We start from the raw sequence: 24947 nt of genomic DNA, 5'->3' as shown, positions 1-24947 counted from the left end.
ATCTTAAAGTAGAAGTGTTGTGAATTCTGTTCCCCAAAACTGAAATTTCAAAGCATGAATGGATTAATGTTCCGTAGTTTTTTTAGGTAAGACTATAAGTTATTTAAAGAAATTGTCTTATAAAAAAGAAATGAGCCCTGAGAAAATATGTATTAGGGTAAAAAGTGTGACTAGCTTGCACATTTTCCTCATATTTACACATGCTTCTACTGTTTTGTGCGTTTATATAACCAGCATTTATTTCCTCATATATTTCAGATTCCTAAATGCTGTGTTTGAGTGACATCTATTGACCAAAATATGAATTGCATAGTTAAAAATAAATAATTTCAGATTGAAATAAATATCACTTAACATGTAGTCTAGTGTCCCAAAGGGCAAAGTATTGGTTTAATTCTGTTTCACATAGTTTCAGGAGGTTTCAAACTTTTTGATGCCAAGGATGATGCCCCCAAATATGATGACATCAGCTTTCAAATGCTTTGGATAATGCTTAAACCATCCCTGCAAAGGGTCCAAAATATAAAGGCAGCTGCATAATTTCATGAATAAAATTATGTGAGAAAAATATTTCTATATGTGATATAAACGTAATTTTTTTTTTTTATAACGTAACTTTTTTTCTCTAAATTACAAACACATTATTTTGTGTTTGTTTGTTTGCCATCATCCTAAAGAAAAAAAAATATATATATTATCTGGAAAATGTGTATCTTGTAAGCTACAGCATATTCCCCCTTCTAAGTAATAATAGATGTACTGTATAAACTTTTAAAATAGTAATTACATAAAAAAATCAATTTGAAATAAAATTATTTATTAACATATTTATTGTATTATTATATAAACTAAATATATATTAAATTATGGTTTATCACAGATTTTTTTTTTTTTTTTTTTTTTTTTTTTTTAATTGAAGACAGGATAGAATAGGCTTTAAAAAGAGCAGAGGTAATCTAATTCTGAGACACGAACTTCTGGACATACTTCAAAAACACAGATAGTAGAAACTTCCTGTTCAGCTCAAAAGCAGCATCCACAATCACAGAGGCCACCTGGGCTCCGGCCCAGCACACTAGAGCGGCGGTTTTCGCAGAAGAACCTGTGCGAGTATTGCATCATCCTCAGTGGCATCCATGATCAGAACTGTAGTCTGGAGCTTGAGGCTTTTCTTCTCTTCATGCACTAGAGTTTTGACCGTACTCTTGTGTCCAATTTGAGCAGATGTCTGCACCAGCCTTCACAAGGGCCAGAGCAAGAGCAGTATGATGTCGTTCTGACCCTCTGTCCTTCAGGTTCAGTTCGGCCTTTTGTTTGAGCAGAAAGTACACAATGGCCTCCTTACAATGTTCAGCAGTGAGATGCAGCAAAGTATCAGTGGACAAGAGAGCAGTATGAACATCCAAACCTTTGAGCAGCTCCTGGAGGAGATATAGATCACTTTCAGATTTGGCTATTTGATTCATTTGTTCTGTTGAAGATGTGGCCTTATTTGTTTTGAATTCAGCTGGATCCTTTCAGGAGTAAGTTCCTTGTTGGATTTTGAGTATTTGACAAGACCTTGTTTGTCCTTCTCCAGCAGATATCCTATCAGCTGTCTCCATTCATCTTTAATGCCCTCATTAACTCCTCCTACATAAGTTCTCATGTGCTGGTAAAGGTCAGGTTCCACTCGTTTCAGACAAGGGTAGAAGAAGTTACGGCAGGCACGCTCTCCTCTCCAGATCAAAGTTTTTGATCTTCTCACGTAGAGATGCTGGACATCTGTGCTCGGCTGTCAGGTTGAATTTGAAATGAGGACATCCACCAAATCCTCTGTATTCAAAATGCCAGCTCATTTTTCTTCATCCAAATTACTTCGATCGCATAGGGATTGGTAAAGCTGTTTGAACCCATGTCAGCCAATAAAGGAAAGCAGTGAGCTTCTGAAATGTGTGGACATGAACAAACTGTCTCTTAGCAACACGATATAAAGTAAACAAACGTAAAATTCAGCATTACAATTTGAAACTTCCTAATATAGATTATTAATATTTAAAACCAAGAAGCAATAAAAAGCACATTGGTGAGCTATTTCGGTAATTACATTTTAACAGTTTTGATTTGTCAATTTCTCGGTTTAGATTTCCGGCCTTATCTAACATTACAAGAGACCTACAACATATAACTATGACACGAATTGTCGTTTGTATTTGAGTTTATAGTGTTAGAACAACAGCGCCCTTGCAGTTTTCTTAAGATATTACCACCCTTGTGAAAAAGAAGTGAGCTTAATTGTATTTAATATGCATTTCAAATTAATGAAATAAAAGGCCAACCAAGTGAACTTAAAATAAACTTTTATTTATTTTATTATTTGTTTTTCATAAGTTTTGTGACTTTAAAGAAATGCATTTATTTTGATGTGTTGTGTAATATAAAAAAGCACTTTAATAAATTAATAAAGTACTTGATTTCAATTTTAATTGTAGTGTGCTATCTGATCCTACATTTAAAGTTAATATATTTTAAACGTACTAAATTGCAACTTCATCATTATAAATGAGTAACCACAAATATATTTACTTATTCCTACTTAATTAGGTCAAAAATAAAAAAATTCAGTTAATTGTATTTAATAGAAATGACTATGATTCATTTCGTTTATTGCAATTATATATAAATTTAAATGATTATATATAATTGCCTTGTAATTTTACATTTAGATCCACTTATAGGTATTTTCTTGTAAAGTATTTTCTTTCTTAAAGTATGCTAAAGTTTAAAATATGGCACAAGGACAAAAAATTATCTTTTTCATGTTACAATAGTAAAAAATTAAACCAAATTCATTTTGATTTTGTCATCTTAAAAACAACATTTACTACGCATGACCACATGACATTGCATAATATTTATTCAGTAAATAGTATAAAGCAGGTCGCTTTATTTTCTTGTCAATAGATAAGATATTTAGTGTATTCTAGTAACGTCCTTGCTTCACTTTGCGTAATTGTCTTTTGATAATGCGCTGGATCATTGATCAACCCCCTCAATCCTAACCTAAAAGTGAATTTAAGGTCTGTGTGTCAGTCTTATGGAGATTAGCCTGAGCCAAGGAGTTCCTCTTCCAGTAATGCACGCCCGCTCATTTGACGTAGGTCTTCCGACCGCGCGCTTGCCTAATATGGAGAGATAGGTGCCGATTTTCCGGTATGATGTCATCGTTTGCCAAGCTTGGGCCGTGAAATAAGAGGATCTGAAAGATGCTAAATAATAATTAGTGTTGGTGACCTGAATATGAAAATAGAGTTTTACGTGCCTCTTTTGTGTGTGGGGACAAAAATAAAACACGAAAATACAGACTTGCTATCATAAGTGCGAATTAAAAACATTATGTATTTGACTTAAGGAGATGTATATTAAAGTAATTAATTGAATATATATATATATATATATATAGCAGTTATGAGGATTTTCAGAGACAGCTAACTTCTGCTTAAACATATATATATATATATATATATATACACAAATATATATATATATATATGCATATATATATATATATATATACATATATATATATATATATATATATATATATATGTTCAAGCAGAAGTTAGCTGTCTCTGAAAATCCTCATAACTGCTCTGAGCAGAATCCAAGAAACTGAAATCACAAACTCGCCATCTATCCAAGTGGCTGTTGAGATTTACTGTATGCAAGCCGACAGTGCCCTCTTCTGGGGCAAAGAGGATTGCTGCTGAAAATTGCGTTTACTGGACACCTTTGTCGGCATTCATGCCCGAACCGCAGAGAACTTTTTTTGTTTGAGTTGACACAGAAATGAGCCCATGATTAAAGCAATGCAATTTGTTTTAACATTTTATTACTAGCTACATTGAATAATTGATTATTACGGTGTTATTGCATTTGAAAGTTAATCATTTGCCTGTTTTAATATATTTGATATAATTTGGATTTGACATTTCAACCCCTTCAGATTCAGAATACGTATTGCCATATTTATTAGGCTACAACTGAATAACTATTATGAAGTTTTGACTTTTTTTTTTTACATTCTCTGCTTCAAACCTGCATGTGGACTGCCAAACAAACGGTCTCTCCCAAAACATGTTACTACAAGTTTGTCTTGGTGGACACACGTACACATACACGTTTACTTAGCTATCTAAATGGGGACATTACATAAACTTCTAATGTTTTTATACACAGATAGTTATACACCTTTTATCCTAAACCCACCCTAACCCCTACCCCTCACATAAAACGTTCTACATTTTTACACTTTAAAACTTTATATTTATACCAGATTTAAAATTAGGACGTCCCCAAATTAAGGTTTTTGGCGATTTTTGTCAGATTTTTCTCACTTTTGGGAACAAATTTGTCCCCACAATATGGTTAAGTAGGCACACACTTACACACACACACGCGCGCGACCTTCATGAAGACAACAGAGAATTTTTCGTTTGACATACTTTATTACAGTTCATAAATATTGATTCGTTTCTGAGGTGCTCAGAAAACATAAAAAAATGATATTGTACAAATGGTAAACTTAAGTACTCCTGGTTGATCTTATTTACAAATAAAAATGAGTGAAACCTCAATAATGAACTTTTTCAGAAAAAAAGAAACTGCTCATGTTGGACTAACTCAAAGAAAAAGTCAATTACATTCAGTTTAAGAAAAAAAAAAAAAAGAGGACAACATGTGACTCAGAAGTCAGGCAGCTTTTATCAAAAGTTTCGCGGACACATCTCCCTGCTTGGTGAGCCAGACATTGTATCCCTGTTGTCACATCCCCTGTTTTCCTCCTAAGACTGAGCGCTCCTTTGAAGCGCGCAGGTCCATGCGCAACCCGGTCCAAGTGAACAAGGATAAGTCTCTTAAAATGTGTAACAGAGTCTCATGCTCTATGTTGCTGTCTCTGTCGGACCGAGTTGGTGAAGTTTTGCACTCCCCAAAAGTCCAGCCAGAACATCCTTTTACGGCACGCGGCCGGCCGGACACTCCCGGTCCTAGCGGGCCAATGCCAGCAGCCGCGCGGGCTCGCAGACATTTAGCCCTTGAAGTTTGTCCCTTGCATCTAGTGAAGTGAACTCAAATGTCCTTCGGTTCTTCTCAGAACGTCTGCAGCTGTTGCGTTAACATAAGCTGGCAGCCGCTGTTGACGTGGTTCATGACTTTCTGCTTGAGCTGGGCCACTTGCTCGCGCAGCATGTTTGCGGTGGTCGCCAGCTCGGAGTTCTGGGACTTCAGGGTCTTGACTTTATCCTCCAGCCGGGAGATCCTCTCCAGTTTCCTCTTCCGGCATTTGGATGCGGCGATCCGGTTCCTCATGCGCTTTCTCTCGGCTTTAATCCGCTCCTGGTTCTCCATGTCGATGGGGGAGAGAGGTGGGGTCTCGCCGGGCATCTCCGGCACCGTTTGGGGCTCCTCTTTTAGCGCCTGAAGCCTCGGGTGCTGAACGGGCAGCTGCGTGTTCACGGTGTGCTGCGGCGGGGCGCTCGTGTAGTTCATCGCGGGGTTGGCGGTGCTGATGGCGGGGTTGAAAGTGTTCAGGTCCGCGTACACGGGCGGGTCGGAGCGCATGGAGGAACTGTACACCGCGCCGCCTGCCAGGGAAGACACGGGTGCAATGCTGTTGCTGATGGTTGTTTGGGGAGCCGACGTGACGTTGGGCATGTGCTGGTGATGCAGCTCGGCCAGTGCCCTCACGAAGCCCTCCGCGAAGCCCTCCTGTTCGTCCGTCACGTTCTTGGGACACAGAAACTGGGTCGGGGTCGGCGTTGTAGTGACCAGGCCGTTGCTGGACTGGATGATGAGCCGCTCCAGCTCCGGCGAAGCCAGTTTGAGCAGCCCCACGTCCGGGGAGGTGAGGATGTCGTTAGCTTTGGCCCTCAGGTGGGGCTTAATGTTGCCGGAGGGCTCGATCAGATTCAGCGTCATGTTGTGTTTCAGAGTCTTGTGGTTGTATCCAAAAGCAGCGCTGTCATGCTGAGAGAAAGCGCTGTTTAGAGAGTCATCGTAGAAAGTAGTTTCCATCTTGGTAGACATAGAAGAGAAAACGAAACTTTTTAGTTCTAAAGTAGTCTTTCAACTCAAGCACTAAAGCAAGTGTCCGTGTTCAGAAACAAGCGTTGCGCTCTCAGAGACAAAAGCGAGAAGAAGCGCAAAGTTCATATACTCCCCGTCTCGCGAGAAACTTACTGCGTAAAAGTTCTCGCACCGCGTCCCGAGCTCTTCTTCACGCGGACAGAACGCTCTTCCACAGATGTCAGAGGACACACAGCGCAGAGCCGAACAGTTGTCTTGTTTATTTCAGTTTGAGTTGTGTTGTCTAGATGTTTCACTGTGGCGAGATCTGTATACTCTGAGCTCCTCCAGCGTGGACCCAAACCTTATCTGCTACCGCTGCCCCACTAAAAATAGCGATGATGTCATGCGCGCCGTTTCTCATTGGCTGGAGGCGATTTACTGGGCGTTCCACAATTTCAGATAAGGCGCGTTGCCTAGAGACGCCCACCCAGAAGATTCTTCTTGAAGATTCGCGGTGGCTGATGGGATGAGGTAATGCTGCAAAGCGGTGCATTGTGGGATTACGTATTGTTTTTGAATATCTGGTTACCCGCTTAGCTGTTTTAGACCGTGGAGGGATATAAAGAAGCCGAGTTCTGTACAACGTGCTACAACTCCAACTTTCACTTTAATAGACGTCGCGATGTTAAGTTTGAGAAAAAGCGGTAGCAAGTGTATAAAGAGTTGGGCAATTTTTAAAAGACAACTAATAACATGTAAACTGTCAGGATTCTCGGGACGAGTTCTGATATAAATGGGAGTCAAATAGGTTTAAAAAACATTTTGTGGCGCCAAGGTACAGGGTGTTTTATGGCAAAGTGCATTTGCCCCGTCAGCGTCAGCCAATGGTTTCGAAAAGGGGCGTGTCTTATTGTGGAGTGACCGCGTGCCACAAGGTCTCCGTGACAGTCTCTAGAGATCCTCTCTAAAGGACATACTCTCGTGTTAAACGTCACTGTTGAAACCACAACCGCAAACTGATCGAATTCAACGTGACAATCACTAAGTGACATTATAATTATGACCTTTACTTTGGGATATTTTCTCTTGGTTTCCTTGAGTTTTAAACCTATGCAAATATGTAATTATACTTTTATTTGCATTTGATTGTGCTATGGATATGTGTGTGTACGTTTATATCTCTAATTATTGCCGCAAACCTATGTAAAAGTATCTCTGATTCTACATTTTTTGATGCAGGAAAACCATGAATAAATAAAGCAATCTGAGCGATAGTACAGCTGTAAAACAAAGATGAGATCGTTTTTATTGACAACCAGGACTTGTTGGTGGTCTCTGGCGCATTTCGCTTTGTTGCGACAGATCAAGTGCTCGAGCACGTAAACAAGACATGAAGCGTCACTCAATACAAATTATGGACATTAATACAGTTTATAATTCTGTTTAAGTTAACACTGTATTTATTTTGTCCAAATATATGATGTTCAATATTGCATCAGATCAGTGTTTAAATCTTAATGTTAATGTTTGTTGCTATTATTTCTTTGCAAATTAAAAAATAAACTTCAAAAAGTAAAAGTTAGTTTATATATATATATATATATATATATATATATATATATATATATAATCCCTTTAGTTTAGTGAAACATATTCACTGTGCATTTAAAACAAATAGATGATGCTATTACAATAAATAAATACAATAATTATGAAATATTTGAACAACCATATGAATAGGATTTTCAAAGTGAATAAATAAGCAATATATACTTCTGAATTACATTTTTAAATATATTTTTAATTTTTACATTTATTTTCAAGATTTCATCTCAATTTGTGCTTCAGTTTTCCAAACGAATTATACACAATAATGTTCATGGACAGTATAATGACTTGAGATGTGGCTTTCGGATGTATTTTGCAATATTTGTTGTCAGATTTATTTGAATTTCTAATTTCTAAAAAAAAAAAATTGTATAATTTAAAGTGCAAAAGGGTCAGATGAGGGGTTTATTTAAATTAAAGGTCATGACCAGATTGAAGCATCCTGCATCCTTTTTCTGATCACCACAAGTATACATAACCAATGCCGGCAGCAGGGGATGCCCAGAGTTACGACACAGAGAAGTCATCTTTGTTTTTTTTTACTAGACAGAAACTTGTTTGGGCAGCACAACCCAGACCAAACAGAGAAAATGACAGCTTGCCAGTGAAACAAGTTCCTCTCTGCTTGCTTCTTTCCTTTTTTAGCTTTCCTTGTACTCTCATGTCACCTTTCTTACTGGCGTACTTTGTTACGTGCTAGGCATGTTACGAAATCCAGGTGTATATTTCCTTTTTAAGCCTCATGCAGACTACTGAATACTGTTCAGCTTAAAGTGACAGTTCTCACTATCACCTGCTTTACCTCACATAAACTGTATTTCACAGTTCTACAACTGCATCTGTAGTGTATGACATTAACTCTAATATAAATTTTCATATACATTTTTATGTATATATGAGAATCTTAATGTTTATGTCATTACTACTTATAACTTTCAGTGTCTGAGCCACCCAGGTTGAGGCTGGTACATGGACAGGGCTTCACCGGCACCCTTCCACCCATGGAAAAAAGCAATTATTTATACATCAGTGTACATACTATAATCTTTAATATGGCTGTTGGGTTAATATCAGATATCCATGGAGTGTGCATGGTGTGTTTTCTTTGACATGTGGCCTGTCGTAATTTGCAGTAACTTAGCCTCTGGCCGCCCAGTCGTCTCAGCAGTGGTCCGTCCGTCTGTGAGGAGGGTCTTGTGTAAATATGGCCCAGTTACCCGTCTCTGAGATGGTGCTGTAGTAATTGCCCTCTGCCACATGAAGAATTTGTGAAAACTGAACACACAGTGCTGGATTCATACAAACATACATGTTCACTCAACTGTTATTTGCTGTGTTGTTAATCAGGTTACATTTTTTTTTTTTAGTTTTGTTAAAGGGTGTGTTCGCTTCAGTTTCTAAATCAGCCATGTTTTCCATTACCATTAGTAGAATGGGAACATTTTGTTTTACTAGAACTTGTTCGTCCACCACATCCAGTTACATTCTGTTCTTAGTCATGCCTAATAAGGAAATAAACCCAAAAGGAGCACTGTTTATTGGAAATAAATGCTTAGTATATTCTTAATATAATTTTATAATGCTTTACAATGAGGTGTCACTTCTTACTGAACAATATATATATATATATATATATATATATATATATATAGTATATGTATGTATATAGCTGCTGTGCGTGTGAATTTGTGAATCATGTTATATCTGAGCCGAGTGGAGTTTGAGGAACAGCTGCCCAGTCATGTCCTCTGCCCTGCCCTGTTTTAATGGCAGTCTGTCTGATCCCTCATAAAAGCCCATTGTGGTCCCAGGCTTGTCACTGTGTGTCTGTAATTAGTGTTCTGTAGTTCATTGCCCTCGAGCCCATGGTCAGAAATCACCAGGGTCCTAATGAAGGGCTGGGCAAAGGTCACAGAGTTATCCTGTCATATCCAAGCCCATTGTCAGGAGTCCACAGCCATCTTAACGACCATCTCCTGCCTTACAGTCAGAGTAAATCAGGATACTGGCGCTCGCTGGACAGATGCTGGAAAGAGCACCCTGGACAGGTGAGCCTGTGAGGGTCATAGGGTTTTGTGTGTGTGTGTGTGTGTGTGTGTGTGTGTGTGTGGTAGAGATTAGGCTCTTTTATGAATCATGGCTCAGCAATAACCAAATTTTTTGTGATTCTTACCTTATTATTTCTCATGATTAGGGTCAGGGGTTTGTTCTAAATGACTTGTGCTGCAGACATGAATGATGCTTAAATGTTTCCAGCTTGATGAGCAGAAATGTGTTATAATTTCAAGACTTTTCACCTCATGATAAAATGGCGCGGACCTTTTTGGATGGATTTGTGATTTTGGTCTTTTTTGACATTTTTCCAACCTCAACCCAGGGTTATTAGTGTCAACTAAAGCAAAACCATAAAAAAAAAAAAAAACTTAAATTAAATTCTTAAACCAAATTAAACTTATTTTATTCCAGCTAGTTGCCAAAGCAAAATTTTATTTCTGTTTAGCTTAAATTGAAGTATTAAAATTAAAACTAAATAAACTAAAATGTAATAATAACTATATAAACATTTTTAAAAAGTAATAAAATGACAAAAACAACAAAATTACTAAAACTTTAATTAAAATGAAATTACAGAAATACAGAAATAAATCTAAAAATAAAATGTAAAATAACAGAAATGTATTCAAAATATTACCAAAAACTATAAAATGATATCAGTGATACAGAAAATGGACAAATCTTGACTTGATGATTGGCTTTTTGTCTATTACAAATATTGCACATATAATGGCCTACAAAGGCAAAACACAGTTAATACGCTGACTCTGGAACTGAGGAAATGGAAAATGAATTGAGTTTTGTAATTGATTTGATACTGATTTTCAGACTCCATTTCTCTGAATCTGAACAAATTTGCATCTGTCATAGAACAAATCAAAAGACCGGAAACTAAATTTTCATAAAATGCATCGTGAGGTTTGTCTTTGTAGGGCGCTATATATTTCTAAGTTAGTAGCTAATAAGAGACTGATCTTCTAAGCTGTTTTTTTTAAATATATTTTTCACCTCGAGTTGCTTTATTGTACCTCTCCTGGCTAGTTTACCTCGCTCTCATTCAGTTTTTTAGATTCTTAACACATTCCATCGGGACAAAGATGTTTCGAGATGCATGTTTGTTCATAACTGGGACTTTAAACCAACTTAAATATTGATACACCTTCTCATTCATCTATTCATAAACTCCTCTAATTTTTAATTACAGTGAATGAAAGATTGATAAGGCAAGCTGATTGCGAAGGCATGTGGCTTTTCATTCATAACCATTTCCTCTGGTAAAAATGCAACAAACTTGAGCAGGTGGAGAGGGAGATAAAGCCAAACACTGCCTCCCTGTTCCGAGTTTTTACGTAAATCATAAAATCGCAGACAATAAAGCCTTGCACAAAAAGACAAAACAAAACAATCTTTTTCGGAAAATTCGGGAAAATCTTTTCGTTTACATATTTATGGTAATGTATGCAATAGATGTCAATTTTTTTCTATTAATCATTTTAAAAACAAATGATTAAAATGTTATTCATACATAGTGTGACTTTTTTAATTCCCGAATTATAATGATTATTATTTTGTAATAATTTGGGGATTGTTTAAAGAACAAAATTGCAGGCTCATACTGTCCTGATGTATTCTGTAATAGAAAGACCTAACTAAACAAAGAAAGCGTATCAATTAAATAACAAAAATGAAATGCTATAAAAGAAAGTCTTATATTGTCACGCTGGTAAATGAAAGATCCAAAAGCAGAGATAACAGGAATAACAGTCTTTAATGAAAAAATATATAACAAAGGCAGTCCGTCTTTTCAGCACACAGAACTGGTAAATAGAAACTTGAACAAACGGAAAGACTCCTGTCTCGATGAGTAACAGAACAGGACTCCCTTGTAGCAGACTCGAAGCTCAGGAGTAGATAACTCAGGCAGGGTGAGAGAACCACATTGGTCTACAATCAGCAGCAACAGCAGCAGAATACAGCAAAAACTTAGGGGCTAGACTGTTCCAGGCAGACAAGACAAGAATAGGTGAGTACCTCTCAATACAGACAGGATGTAACTGCAGACAAAACGCATGACATGTAACAATAATCCAACCAAGAATCTACCCGAGCAAACACCAGATAAAGGGTGAACACTTAGGGCAAAGTAGAAACAGGTGTCATAGCAAATCAGCGCGAGCGCTGATTGCAATGACAAACAGGTGCATGAAGAGAGAGAGGTCAGCGGGACAGACAAAGAGTAATATAATAAGCTAATAAGGTGTGTGTGTGTGTGTGTGTGTGTGTGTGTGTAAATGAGTGAGAGCGTGCGAGAGCGAAAACGGAAGAAAAACCTGACTCATGACAGTACCCCTCCCTCAACGAGCGCCACTAGGCGCTCGAGGAAGGAGCCTGACGGGACCGGTAGAAGTCGTCAATCAGCGAGCGGTCCAGGACATCCCGGGCTGGAATCCACCGCCTCTCCTCAGGACCATACCCCTCCCAGTCCACCAAAAACTGGTGACCACGCCCCCGGGGACGAACGTCGAGTAGCCTTCGAACTCTGTAAATGGAGGCCCCCTCGTCAATAGGAGGAGGGGGAACGGAGGGACGTGCGGGCGCACGAATAACGGGTTTAATGCAAGACACGTGAAAAACCGGATGAACACGGCGCATCTGACCAGACAGTCTTAGCTTTACAGCGACTGGACTGATGACCTTAACAATAGAAAAGGGTCCAATAAAACGAGGCATGAGCTTGCGAGACGTCTCCTGAATAGGCAAATTGCGGGTGGATAACCACACCCTCTGACCGCAAAAATATCTGGGAGATCTCACCCTGCGGCGATTAGCGGCACGACGAGTACGTTCCCTAGTCTGACATAAGGCAGATCTCACCCTCCTCCAGGTACGCTTACATCTCTGAATAAAAGCCTCGACGGACGGAACCGAGGCCTGAGACTCCTGGGCGGAGAAAACAGGCGGTTGGAAGCCAAGGCAACCCTCAAACGGGGATAACCCAGTGGCGGACGATGGGAGAGAATTATGAGCATATTCGGCCCATGGTAACTGCTCGCACCAAGACGCGGGATTCTGAGAGGTAAGACTACGCAGCATGCGACCAAGAATCTGATTGGTCCTCTCGGCTTGCCCATTGGTCTGTGGATGGAATCCTGACGACAGACTGGGGGAAGCCCCTATCTGGCGACAGAACTCCCTCCAGAACAGAGAAGTAAATTGCGGACCTCTGTCAGACACAATGTCCGAAGGAAGACCATGGATCTTGAAAACGTGATCCACCATAATCTGTGCGGTCTCCTGAGCCGACGGTAATTTAGGGAGCGGAATAAAATGCGCAGCCTTAGAAAAACGGTCCACGACGGTGAGAATGACCGTATTGCCAGACGAAGGGGGAAGCCCGGTAACAAAATCCAACGCAATATGCGACCAGGGACGCGAAGGAACGGGAAGAGGTCTGAGAAGACCCGCCGGAGGATTATTACTAGACTTAGTCTGAGCGCAGATAGAACAAGAAGCAACAAAACGACGAATATCGCGCTCACGAGTGGGCCACCAAAATCTCTGGCGGATGGCCGCTAAAGTACCTCTAACTCCGGGATGCGCGACTAATTTAGAAGAATGACCCCAGCGAAGAACCGTCGAACGAGCAGCCTCGGGTACAAACAAAGTTCCCTCAGGAGCGCGGGGCGGTCTTGCAGTGTGAGAAAGAGCACGCCTGACCGCTTGTTCCACTCCCCAGACGGCTGCCCCGACCACACAGTGCTGAGGTAAAATCCTCTCATCGGTCGAGGCACCCTCTGATGAGTCAAACTGCCGAGAAAGGGCGTCAGGCTTGAGGTTCTTAGAACCGGGTCTAAATGAAATGGAAAAATCAAAGCGATCAAAAAATAATGCCCAGCGGGCCTGACGAGCGTTAAGACGTTTAGCAGAGCGAATGTACTCCAGGTTGCGGTGATCCGTCCAAACAATGAATGGTACACTGGCTCCCTCAAGCCAGTGTCGCCACTCACCTAGCGCCAGACGGATAGCCAAGAGTTCTCGATTACCCACGTCATAGTTGCGCTCCGCGGGCGAAAGACGGTGGGAGTAAAATGCGCAAGGATGAACCTTGTCATCCTGGGAGGAGCGTTGCGACAAGACAGCTCCTATCCCAATTTCGGAGGCATCGACCTCAACAATAAACTGACGTTCTGGATCAGGAGTGATCAGGATGGGCGCAGACGTAAAAAGCATCTTAAGACGGTCAAACGCATCCTGAGCAGTCTCAGACCAAGCAAATTTGGACTTGGACGAAGTGAGAGCGGTAAGAGGGGCGGCAACCTGGCTAAAGTTACGAATAAAGCGCCGGTAAAAATTCGCAAACCCCAGAAATCGCTGGAGTGCGACTCGAGAATCGGGAACAGCCCAATCAAGAACTGCTCGAACCTTGTCAGGGTCCATACTAATCCCCTCCGCTGAAACGACCGAACCGAGAAAAGTAACCGATTGGGCATGAAAAACGCATTTCTCAGCCTTGACGAATAGGCGATTCTCTAATAAGCGCTGCAGGACACGGCGAACGTGTTGAACATGTACCTGGAGAGAGGGTGAAAAAATTAAGATGTCATCCAAGTAAACGAACACGAAAACGTTAAGCATGTCTCTTAAGACATCGTTTACTAATGCTTGAAATACAGCGGGAGCGTTGACCAAACCGAAAGGTAGAACCCGGTACTCAAAGTGACCGACAGGAGTGTTGAACGCGGTCTTCCACTCGTCTCCCTCCTTGATACGCACTAAATGGTAGGCGTTGCGCAAGTCTAATTTTGTAAAAACCCTTGCGCCCTGTAGGATCTCAAAAGCCGACGACATAAGAGGCAAAGGATAACGGTTCTTGACTGTTATGTCGTTCAGCCCTCGATAATCGATACAAGGACGCAAAGAACCATCCTTCTTCTTTACAAAGAAAAACCCAGCGCCGGCGGGAGACGAAGAAGGAGTAATGATCCCCGCATCGAGAGATTCTGTAAGATATCCTTCCAGAGCCTCTCGTTCGGGCGCCGAAAGAGAGTACAGTCTACCGCGAGGGGGCGTGGTGCCAGGAAGGAGCTCGATAGAGCAGTCATACGGACGGTGAGGCGGTAAGGATACCGCCCGGGAACGACTGAAAACCGCCCGCAGATCATGGTACTCCTCCGGGACACCAGACAAATCATCAGGCTCCTCCTGGAAAAGAGGAACAGAAGACACGGGAGAAACAGCGGAAACCAGACAATTTACATGACAAGCTAAACTCCATGAATGAATAGACCCCTTAACCCAATCAATGTGAGGATTATGTTGGATAAGCCAGGGATGACCTAAAACAATGGGGGTAAAGGGAGACTGAAAAACATAAAATGAGACTGTCTCATGATGATTGCCGGAAACAGTGAGACTAACCGGACTGGTGACACGACGAACAGAAGAAAGCTCTCTGCCATCCAGGGCAAAGACAGTGGCGACATCAGTCAAATCAACTAAGGGAATCTTGTTCTCACGAGCCCACATCTCATCGATAAAATTGCCCTCCGCACCCGAGTCGACGAGGGCAAGACCGGTAACAGAAAAACCAGCCCAACGGAGAACAGCGGATATAGTGGTTCGAGACCTTGGTGATGAGGAGATGACAGAAGCGCTCACCAGTACTCCTCCGTCTACTGGCGAGCTTTGGCTTTTAAACTGCAGGATGAAGCGAAATGGCCCGCCGTACCACAGTAAAGGCAGAGACGGTTAATAATTCGCCGCTGTCTTTCCTCCGGGGAGATGCGTACGGCCCCCAGCTGCATGGGTACAGCATCAGGTTGGTTCTGAACAGAAGCAGTAGCAGAAGGAAAGTTATCACAGGATGTGAAAAGTGGAGAACGAACTCGACGCCTCTGCTCGAAACACTTGTCAAGGCGGATGGCCAGGTCGATAAGTTGATCGAGCTGAGTTGGCGACCCCCGCGCGTAGATCTCCTCCTTAAGGTCTACATTCAACCCTTCAAGAAAGCGAGCAGTTAGTGCAGGATCATTCCACTCACTTGTAGTAGCCAGAGTCCGGAACTCTATCGCGAAATCTGCAACAGATCTTCTGCCTTGACGTAGCACAGCAAGTAGACGTGATGCCTCGCTGCCGAAGACGGATCTATCAAAGACCTTGATCATCTCATCCTTGAAAAGAGTGTACTTGCTGCAGCATGCAGATTGCGCTTCCCAAACTGACGTACCCCACTCGCGTGCTCGTCCCGTGAGGAGAGAGAGAACATAAGCGATGCGGGCCCGATCCTCTGCATACGTCTGGGGCTGAAGGGAAAAGACAACTTCACATTGGATGAGAAAAGCTCTGCACTCCGTAGGCTCACCCGCATAACAGGAGGGATTGTTGACTCGTGGCTCAGAGGGCAGCTGACGATTGTGAGACATGGCAGATTCCTGATGCAGGTGAAGTAAACGGGCAGATAGATCAGCCACCTGAGCTGAAAGACTCTTAACAGCCTGATGAGCGGCGGCCAACTCCTGCTCATGTTTGCCAAGCATAGCTCCCTGGATCTCGATCGCCGACCGGACAGGCCTCTCATCTGCTGGATCCATGTTGGTTGGATTATTCTGTCACGCTGGTAAATGAAAGATCCAAAAGCAGAGATAACAGGAATAACAGTCTTTAATGAAAAAATATATAACAAAGGCAGTCCGTCTTTTCAGCACACAGAACTGGTAAATAGAAACTTGAACAAACGGAAAGACTCCTGTCTCGATGAGTAACAGAACAGGACTCCCTTGTAGCAGACTCGAAGCTCAGGAGTAGATAACTCAGGCAGGGTGAGAGAACCACATTGGTCTACAATCAGCAGCAACAGCAGCAGAATACAGCAAAAACTTAGGGGCTAGACTGTTCCAGGCAGACAAGACAAGAATAGGTGAGTACCTCTCAATACAGACAGGATGTAACTGCAGACAAAACGCATGACATGTAACAATAATCCAACCAAGAATCTACCCGAGCAAACACCAGATAAAGGGTGAACACTTAGGGCAAAGTAGAAACAGGTGTCATAGCAAATCAGCGCGAGCGCTGATTGCAATGACAAACAGGTGCATGAAGAGAGAGAGGTCAGCGGGACAGACAAAGAGTAATATAATAAGCTAATAAGGTGTGTGTGTGTGTGTGTGTGTGTGTGTAAATGAGTGAGAGCGTGCGAGAGCGAAAACGGAAGAAAAACCTGACTCATGACATATATAATACGAGATATCCGATCATTTGATAATAAGATAATCAGAAAGATTTATTTATTTTTGTCAAAGCAAGCTTAACTCGGGTAGTGTACTGTCATGTGGTGCAAACCCTCAAAAAATGTAAAACCTATAAATGAATAATTATCAATGTTTATCTAAAATATTTGATTGCTTAAAAATATATTTGTACTTTTTTCATGTTTCATCACTTACATATAAGGTGTAAGATAAATATTTTATTACTTTTAATTTTTTACTTAATGGCTTTGCCACATAAAAGTTTTCGAGTCATTAAATAGATTTTTTTCTTAGATTTTGTATTTATTTTTTAAAAACCTTTTGAAACCAACCTGAATACAAATAATACATTTATAGCCACTTGGAATATGTATTTTTATGGTAGATTTTTCCTTTTATTTAACATGGGCACTTCACTATGACCTTCATAAGAAACATTTAAGAAACACATTCTGAGCTGTTATTCTTCAGTTTTTCTCTTCTTGTTCATTTTCTCCTGTATTAAGCCCACACAAGAGGGGGTGTGACCCGTGCCATTGTGTTTGTGCAGTATGTGGACTCTCTTTCCCTCTCTCCACTTCTTTTGCCACCTTCGCCGTCCCGTGTTCTTGTTTTATCAACAGAGACTGCTTATGCTCAGGCTAACTCTGATAAGACAGAATGTTGTGTTTGTCTTTTTAGTTGTTCGGAACTAGCCATGTATCAATTTCTTTATCTGTTTGTGCACACTCTCATGCTCAAATGCAATCTCTGTATGGCTATCCTTACTAAAACCACAAGGCAGGAAATCCGTTGCCTTGAAAACAGTTTCAGTGGAACTCTATTGTGTTGGTTTATTCATTCCAGAAAACCCCTGTGCACACGTGAGAGGAGTGAACTTCCTAAGTGTTTTCTGTCACACAGCGTGGACATGCCAACAACCCCCATTTCTTTTTCTTTCTTTCTTTTTTTTTTTTTTTTTTGCTCAATAACACACACACTTGTCTTTAACTCATTGCTTGGAAGCTCTAGTTCTCCAGGACCCTCACATCTGAACACTGTGGTTGTGATCACTTAGGTTATGGAAGCCCGTTTCCAACCTAGGATAAAAATAGTCTTTTTTTCTTTCTTCTTCCTACTGAGATATAAACTCAGAATAGTGACATGTAAACATAATTCTGAGAAAAAAAAGTCACAATCACTTTTTCAAGATCAAGAAGCACATATATCTGAAAGTTTCGACAGAGAAGCTTGCTAATATGGCATTTAGCTGATTTTATACATATTTGTATTATTATTATTTCTTTACTTATTTCCTTGACAGTATTTTCTGATTTATGGAGTGACAAAAATAAATATCCAATTAAAATATCTGCTCTTGAAACATAATTAATGCATATAGATAGTTGCATATTTAAACATAACAATTCAGAAGAACTTGAAATGTTTCCAATTCTTAATATAATCAGTCAGCTGCGGAAGTATGCTTATATCTATTAGGACTGTTTGCTCACTTGCATTTCTTGCTTTAAGAAGTGTCTGGTATCTTTGACTGCACAATGGCTCTTTTTAGTCAAAGCAAGTGCCTTCTCTCGAGTCTTTGTGGGCTCACGGTCTTCTGCTGAGGGAGAGGGCCGCTGGTCTCTACTAGGTTGAGAGGTTGGGATTAAATGACACATGGCTCAATTTCTTTAGCTTGGCTGCGTGTCAAAAATGATTACCAATAACACAAAGGCTTTCCCTCCAAGAACTGCTGTTGTTTCAGCTGTTAACAGATGGGAAAAAAAAGCAGGTTCCTTTATGGCTTGAGATGTTTGTTTTTTTTTCATAGTTTTTATCAACAACTCAAAAATAATAACAGGAAAGCAGTTAGCAAATATCTTAATATTCATTCACCGTTCCAGCTTGTTCCTCTGAATTATAAAATTGTGGGTTGGTGTTCTTGGGGAAAGAGACTGCGCTGTGCTCTGTTGAGGTTTCTTCTGTTCTCTGTAGGTCAGACATAATTAAAGGCAGCGTTATGAAGGAGACGGGACAGCTGTTTCTCAGCATGTCACACAGCGCTGCTTTGAGTGTGAGAGGAGGACGTGCCGTTCTTTCCTCAGCACGTCTCTATCAACAAGTGACAGGACATCACTACGTTTAAGTTTACACTTCTTTCATCCTCAAACTGTGGTCAAGTTCAGTGGCCCTTGCAATATGTGAGCTTGCATTTGCCAAAATACTAAATTTTTTACGCTGAATATTCTGAATGTTTCCTGTGCAATTGCTAGGCCCGAAACATAAAAGCTTTTAGTTACGTAAGTGCAATCCAAGCTTTGTCACATTTCACACCATATATATTTTTTGAAATGAGGGTTTGTAAAATGTTTTGAAGCAAATGATCTGCACAAGATGCAACCCGACTATCAAAAATACATATAGATACACTTTTCCTTTCTTCCCGCCGAAGTTGCATTTAAAATGTACTTGGGTTAACGTCCGAGGGGGAAAACGTCATCTCTGAATTGAATTTTCATGAATTTTCTCGGAAGCTGTAGCAGGCATGAACGAAAACGTACAGTCTGTATTCTCTTGAAAGTTCACTACTGTCATGACAGAGAGACACTTGTGAAAAACTTGTGCGCTTAATTGTATCAAAACACAAATTCTTAGTGTCAGTGCTTTAGTCGGAGCTGTGTCACCAACCTCGAGTAACACACAAACCTAGACAGAGTCGCAGAGAGTGACAAACTGATTGACTCATTTGAGCAAAGGGGGCTCAAATAAACAGAACTGAATTAAGCATACCCTGTGGCTGAAATTAGCACCTCAGTTCACCCTCATTCAGTTTGTCAGAGTACTTCCATTGTTTATGCCACATGCGACAAATGTTCCTCATCACACAAAGTGACATGTGCCACCTCCACCCAGTTGAAATAAACCTTTGTGCCGACCACAGCCTTGAGCCTGAACTGATTTTAATAACCTAGATACTAGAAAAACTTCACTTATGCCAAACTTATGTCTCATTAACATTGCCAATTGAACCAATAGGACTCTTGGCCACTGATTGTGCTCAAATTGTCAGCCATTCTGCTAAAGTACATATTAACAATAAATGACTTTTTAATTCCCTCTATGTGTTGTTTGTTTTATTTCAGTGTTTGATGATACCCTTGAAGCATAACTTACAAGCGGTCTTGCTCCGAGTCGCCCCGACCCTTTTAAAACAGACCAATTATAGAGCGTTAATGGTAGGGCCATTTTAGAAAGATCTGGAACAGAACTGCCATAACTAAAGGTCAGCATTACCTCAGTGGATTGCACCTTATTGCTCTGTGAGTTATTTTACTGTGGCATTTTTTTTCTGAAGCACTAAAATGAAAATCAAGTGAGCTGAGAGTACATTTCTTTTCATGGTTTATAGACCCCGCAGACTTCTCTTCACTGGTTAAAATATGATCTGACATACGAAGCGTTTTAAACACGGACATGTGTTTCCGATCATATTTTAGATCTTGAAATGGATTCTTGGGACTTCTACGTATAATTTTTCAATGTCAGTAAGATATTGTAAAAAGCAGATTTAAACGTCAGCTCAGCCTTTTATCTGTGATTCATTGTGCGACATAAAAGGTTGAAATATTATGTCAAATCGTTTGCCCAATGGTGTGTGTGAGATTCGGCAGGATGGATGTGCTACAGCTTCTCACCTTCATGTCTCTTTATAGCCCCAGACAGTGGTGTTACATTATCAATATTGTCTGACAGCAGGAATTTTCATCCATCAGCATGTGTCCTTCTCCATCAATGAAAGGTCTGTGAGCTGCTGTTCATCTCTGTTTGATGACATGTTGAGAGTTACCTCAGCAGGCGTTTTTAATTAATACAGCTATAAAACAGACTGTGATTCCCCGAAGTCTCCCCGGTGGCGTGAAGGAGGTGAGCGGGAGTAAGTTTATTAGTGCTGTCATTTAATTGTCGTTAAAACATCTTGATTAATCGAGGCTCCGTTTTACTCTGTGGAATTCTGTTTCCCGTTGATTGTTTCGGTTCAGTGACGCCTTGACTTCATGGAGCTGTAACTTATGCTGGGAAATCTTTTGTGACATCAGCATCTCTAGGAAATGTGGAGGGGAATAGACCCATCACTGTCATGCCTGTCGAGCACTGCAACAAACTTAAACCATGTCTTCATTCTGTTTTCCTGTAATAAATAAATAAATAAACACCCCCCAATTTAGATTATTTTAGTTAAGAAGCAAAATGACTCAAATTTAATAAGATTTAAGAATATATTTTGAATTAAAGACATAACAAAAAATCTGCAATCATTTACCCTCATGTTGTTTCAAACCTGTATGACTTTCTGACTTTCTTTGTGGAATGCAAAATATGTTTTGAAAATGTCTGTTTTGTTCATTTTTTTTTTCATTATATGGAAAAATACAGTTGAAACTTTTTTTTCAAAATATCTTCTTTGGTGACGCAAAGTAATACAGGATTAAAATAAACATGAAACTTAATATAATAATTTTATTCAGCAAAGATTAAAAACATTAATATATATATTAACTCTCTCTCTCTCTCTCTCTCTCTCTCTATATATATATATATATATATATAACTATTTCAAATAAAAGCTGTTCTTTTGAACTTTAAATTCATCAAAGCATTCTGAATGTAAAACTGTAGCACAGATTCCTCAAAAATATTAAGCGGCTCAACATTTATTTATTTTTATTTATTTTTAGCATCAAATCAGCATGGTAGAATGATTTCTGAAGGATCATGTGACAATGAAGACTAGAGTATTGGCTGCTTTACCAACATCATCTTTGGAATAAATATAAACTAAAAAAATACTGAAATAGATTTTATAACAATTTTAAATTATATATATTTATTTATCTTACTGGCCTTAAGCCTTTGAACGTATACATTTATGTTAAGAAAATGTTTGCAGCACCTGGAAAACAGTTTTGCTTGGTGGCCTGTAAACCTGTCAGTTATTGCCAGAATAGTGGAAATCTCTATTTTTTTAAATGTTTAATCTTTGGATTTCATCTTTTTTTTTTGCCATATAGTTTTACTCCAGAGTGGTTAATGTCTGAGTGTACATGACTGAATGTTGGCCTGTTATGTGTCTCCCTAATTTCGTTCATGGAACTGAATGTGTCCACAGGTATTTACGTGAAATCCACCACACCCTTATGTTTACAGCATATTAAACTTCAACGGGTCTGTTTATAATGTTCGCGCACACACAACAGGTTCTTTTGGCCACAATGTGGAGCTTTGTGAGGCTGCCAAATACTCAAATCTGAATCTGACGACCTCTGCGACTGGCCCCCATCCAGTTCGTCTGCTTACAGGTGAATGTTCTCCCCCAGTCCCATTACCTCCTTCTCTTTGCACTGGAAAAGTCCAGCTGAGATCCAGACACTCATTGGGGCCTAAATCTGACATCCGCCTGTATAATTCAGAGGGCTGGTTTGATTTTTTAACTGCCAGCCTGTGTCACAGCCACTAATGGAGGTGTTTGTGTGTGTGTATGATCGATAGCTATTAGGTAGGAGTGAGTCACTAAACTCAGATGGGCTGTGCTGTTTGCACAGGTGCCCAAAAATGTGTCGCTCTGCGCCAAAACTATTCCACACCATTTAACCCGTATGGTGGCAGGCACCTTCGACAAACCCCTAACTCAGAGCGAAAATCTCTGTCATGCGCTTGTGTGTCTCTGTGAGCATGTTTCTCAGTTTCAGTGGTTTTTGCGCGAACATTTACAGGCTTTAAGGGATAAGTGCATGACCAAAGGAGAGAGTTTCAGTTATGTATCTCTTTGTGGTTCGAGAGCGACAAGGACATGCATGTCCTCATTCCACTGAGATGAAGAAACAGACGTAGAGAAGAGACTTTCATGAATGCCTGAAATAACTAGTGAAAAATTTAGCAGAAACCAGGGGCCTAAAAATAGGGTCATTGTTTATTAGAGCGTTTTCACACTCGAGTCCTTTTTGACAGACCCAACTTGCAGGAACAGTTTGTTCAATCTCTTGATTCGTATGCAAGCTCAATTGTACATGCCTCTACTTTCTGTCCCCCCTAGGTTTCTTTTCACATTGTATTTATTTGGCTCCGAATCATGCTGTGTTTGATTTTCAGCATGAGCATCACTGACAGCTATTTACCACTGTTGCTAAGTAATGACTCAAGAGGGGAAAGCGCCAGAAATGGGAAGCGTTGTGCACTTCATGTTTTCACTCGTGTGTTTGTCTACCAAAACTTAACATGCACAGAACAGCATTTGTGAAAATATGCAAGTAATGTGAACTGGAAGAAATTCAGCTTGATTGTTTTCAACATGAGTTGGGAACCAAACTGGAGTTAATTTATCTTTAATTTTAAACTGTTTTTTATTTTTTTATTTTAAACTGTCCAGATAACCGCTTTCCTTTCATTATCAATCCCATTTTCTTGCAGACCAAGGATCCACAACCATGTTTGTCAACAAGCTTTCACATCAAACAAACTGAACTGGGAAGTCAAATCGACTTCTGCATCAAGTGATAATGTGAAAACACACCAAAAAGTAAGCGATAAACACATTTGTCTTTGCTTTTACACTTGACTTTGGAAACGGATTTGGATATCTTTCTTTTGGGGGGGGGGGTAGATATGTTAATAAAGCGACGATAACAAGAGAAAGACACCACTGACTTATGTAGCTAATCAAGGTCATTTTAAGCCTTTGAATTGGATTGATCTCATATGTAAACCAATTATTCAGTCATGCGTTCTGTCATCTAGATCATTAAAGGAACACTCCATTTTTATTTGTCACATACATGGTTATACGGAGAGAATATGACCAGCAGTAAAATGGACAGTGCAATTGTTAAAGAATACAAACACAAGAAAATTATATATAAATATGAAGATTGAAGTGCTCATACTTTTTCATAATTTTTTGTAATTTAGGAATAATAATTTGGATGGTAGTTTCAGCCAAAATTAAAGTAACTTAAAACAGTGACAGTCCTCCTGAGCAAGTGCCTTCCTCCAGGACACAGTGGCATTAACTTGTGGATGGTCCCTTATGGGACATACCACTTTTTAGTCATCAGAATCCAAATGGCAAAAACTGGAGTGATACTCATTCTTGGTTTGCAGACTAGCAAAGGAAATTTGTTTAGTTTCATTTAGTTTTGGTGTCTAGTTTTCCTCAGTAAAAAATGATCACCGTTGTTCTTAATTTCCAGATGTCAAAAAATAGAATTTTTTGTTTAAGTGTCAGTTTTACAGACATTTTGCCAGTATTTTTCTTTTTCTTTTCACAAATGATTATTGAGTGATCAGATAACACAATCATCCACTATATCCGTAACACACACACACACACACAAGCACATACACATGCACACTTTTGGCCATTTAACGAATCATGTGACTCACTTATTGCTGTGTGTCCATTTATGTAATTGATTTTGGTTTAGAGGGCTGGTTCAAAAGACCACCATCATATCTTACTGTGACACTAAGCATTCAATGATTACAGCTAATCATGCCTCTCTAAAGTCTAATGTGAACAGCTCTGCTTTGCCTTCGATCTGGTCAAGTACTGATGAATAATTAATGACATAATTAGCCAAAATGGCTTTGTGGGCAATATTTGGTCCATCATCTGCTATAGATGATGGGTGGATTGATGTGAGCCACGCTGCATATGGAGCTTAGCTTTAAATTAGCCTTTTCACATTTAATTATTTCTCTCCCTCTCTCTCTCTCTCTCTCTCTCTCTCTCTTTCTCTCCCTCCCTCCCTCTCTTTTCTTTTACTTATATTTGTGATTCCTTTTTAAATGTCAGAAGTATATCTCCACTTTTGGCAATTACCCAAAGCATAAAACATGCTTTTAAAAACTTGGATGAGCATTTGTGGGCACCTCCTGCAGTGTATCATGCCAAGTGCATTAAGACACCCTCACTCCACCCCACAAGCCACTATCTGATGTTCTCTGGTCTCT

At 40.0% G+C, this 24947-nt stretch overlaps 1 protein-coding gene across 1 annotated transcript; it reads right to left on the bottom strand.

The window, feature by feature from the left end:
• Nucleotides 1–4467: 4467 nt before the first annotated feature.
• LOC132092650 (transcription factor Jun-like) lies at nucleotides 4468–6406 on the bottom strand. Its single transcript, XM_059498974.1, has 2 exons — nucleotides 6220–6406; nucleotides 4468–6054 (listed from the first exon to the last, which is right to left on the bottom strand). Exon 2 carries the CDS (start codon nucleotides 6052–6054, stop codon nucleotides 5131–5133), a length of 924 nt encoding a protein of 307 aa, XP_059354957.1. The 5' UTR covers nucleotides 6220–6406; the 3' UTR covers nucleotides 4468–5130.
• Between the last annotated feature and the right edge of the window lie 18541 nt (nucleotides 6407–24947).

This window comes from Carassius carassius, chromosome 18 (genome assembly GCF_963082965.1).
Source record: "Carassius carassius chromosome 18, fCarCar2.1, whole genome shotgun sequence".
Lineage (NCBI taxonomy): Eukaryota > Metazoa > Chordata > Actinopteri > Cypriniformes > Cyprinidae > Carassius > Carassius carassius.
Note: the sequence above shows the minus strand (reverse complement) of the source record. Positions and strands in the feature narration are given on the sequence as shown.

What these genes read in the sequence shown, in the direction of transcription:
- LOC132092650 (XM_059498974.1), bottom strand. Translation starts at nt 6,054, where the DNA reads ATGGAAACTACTTTCTACGATGACTCTCTAAACAGCGCTTTCTCTCAG.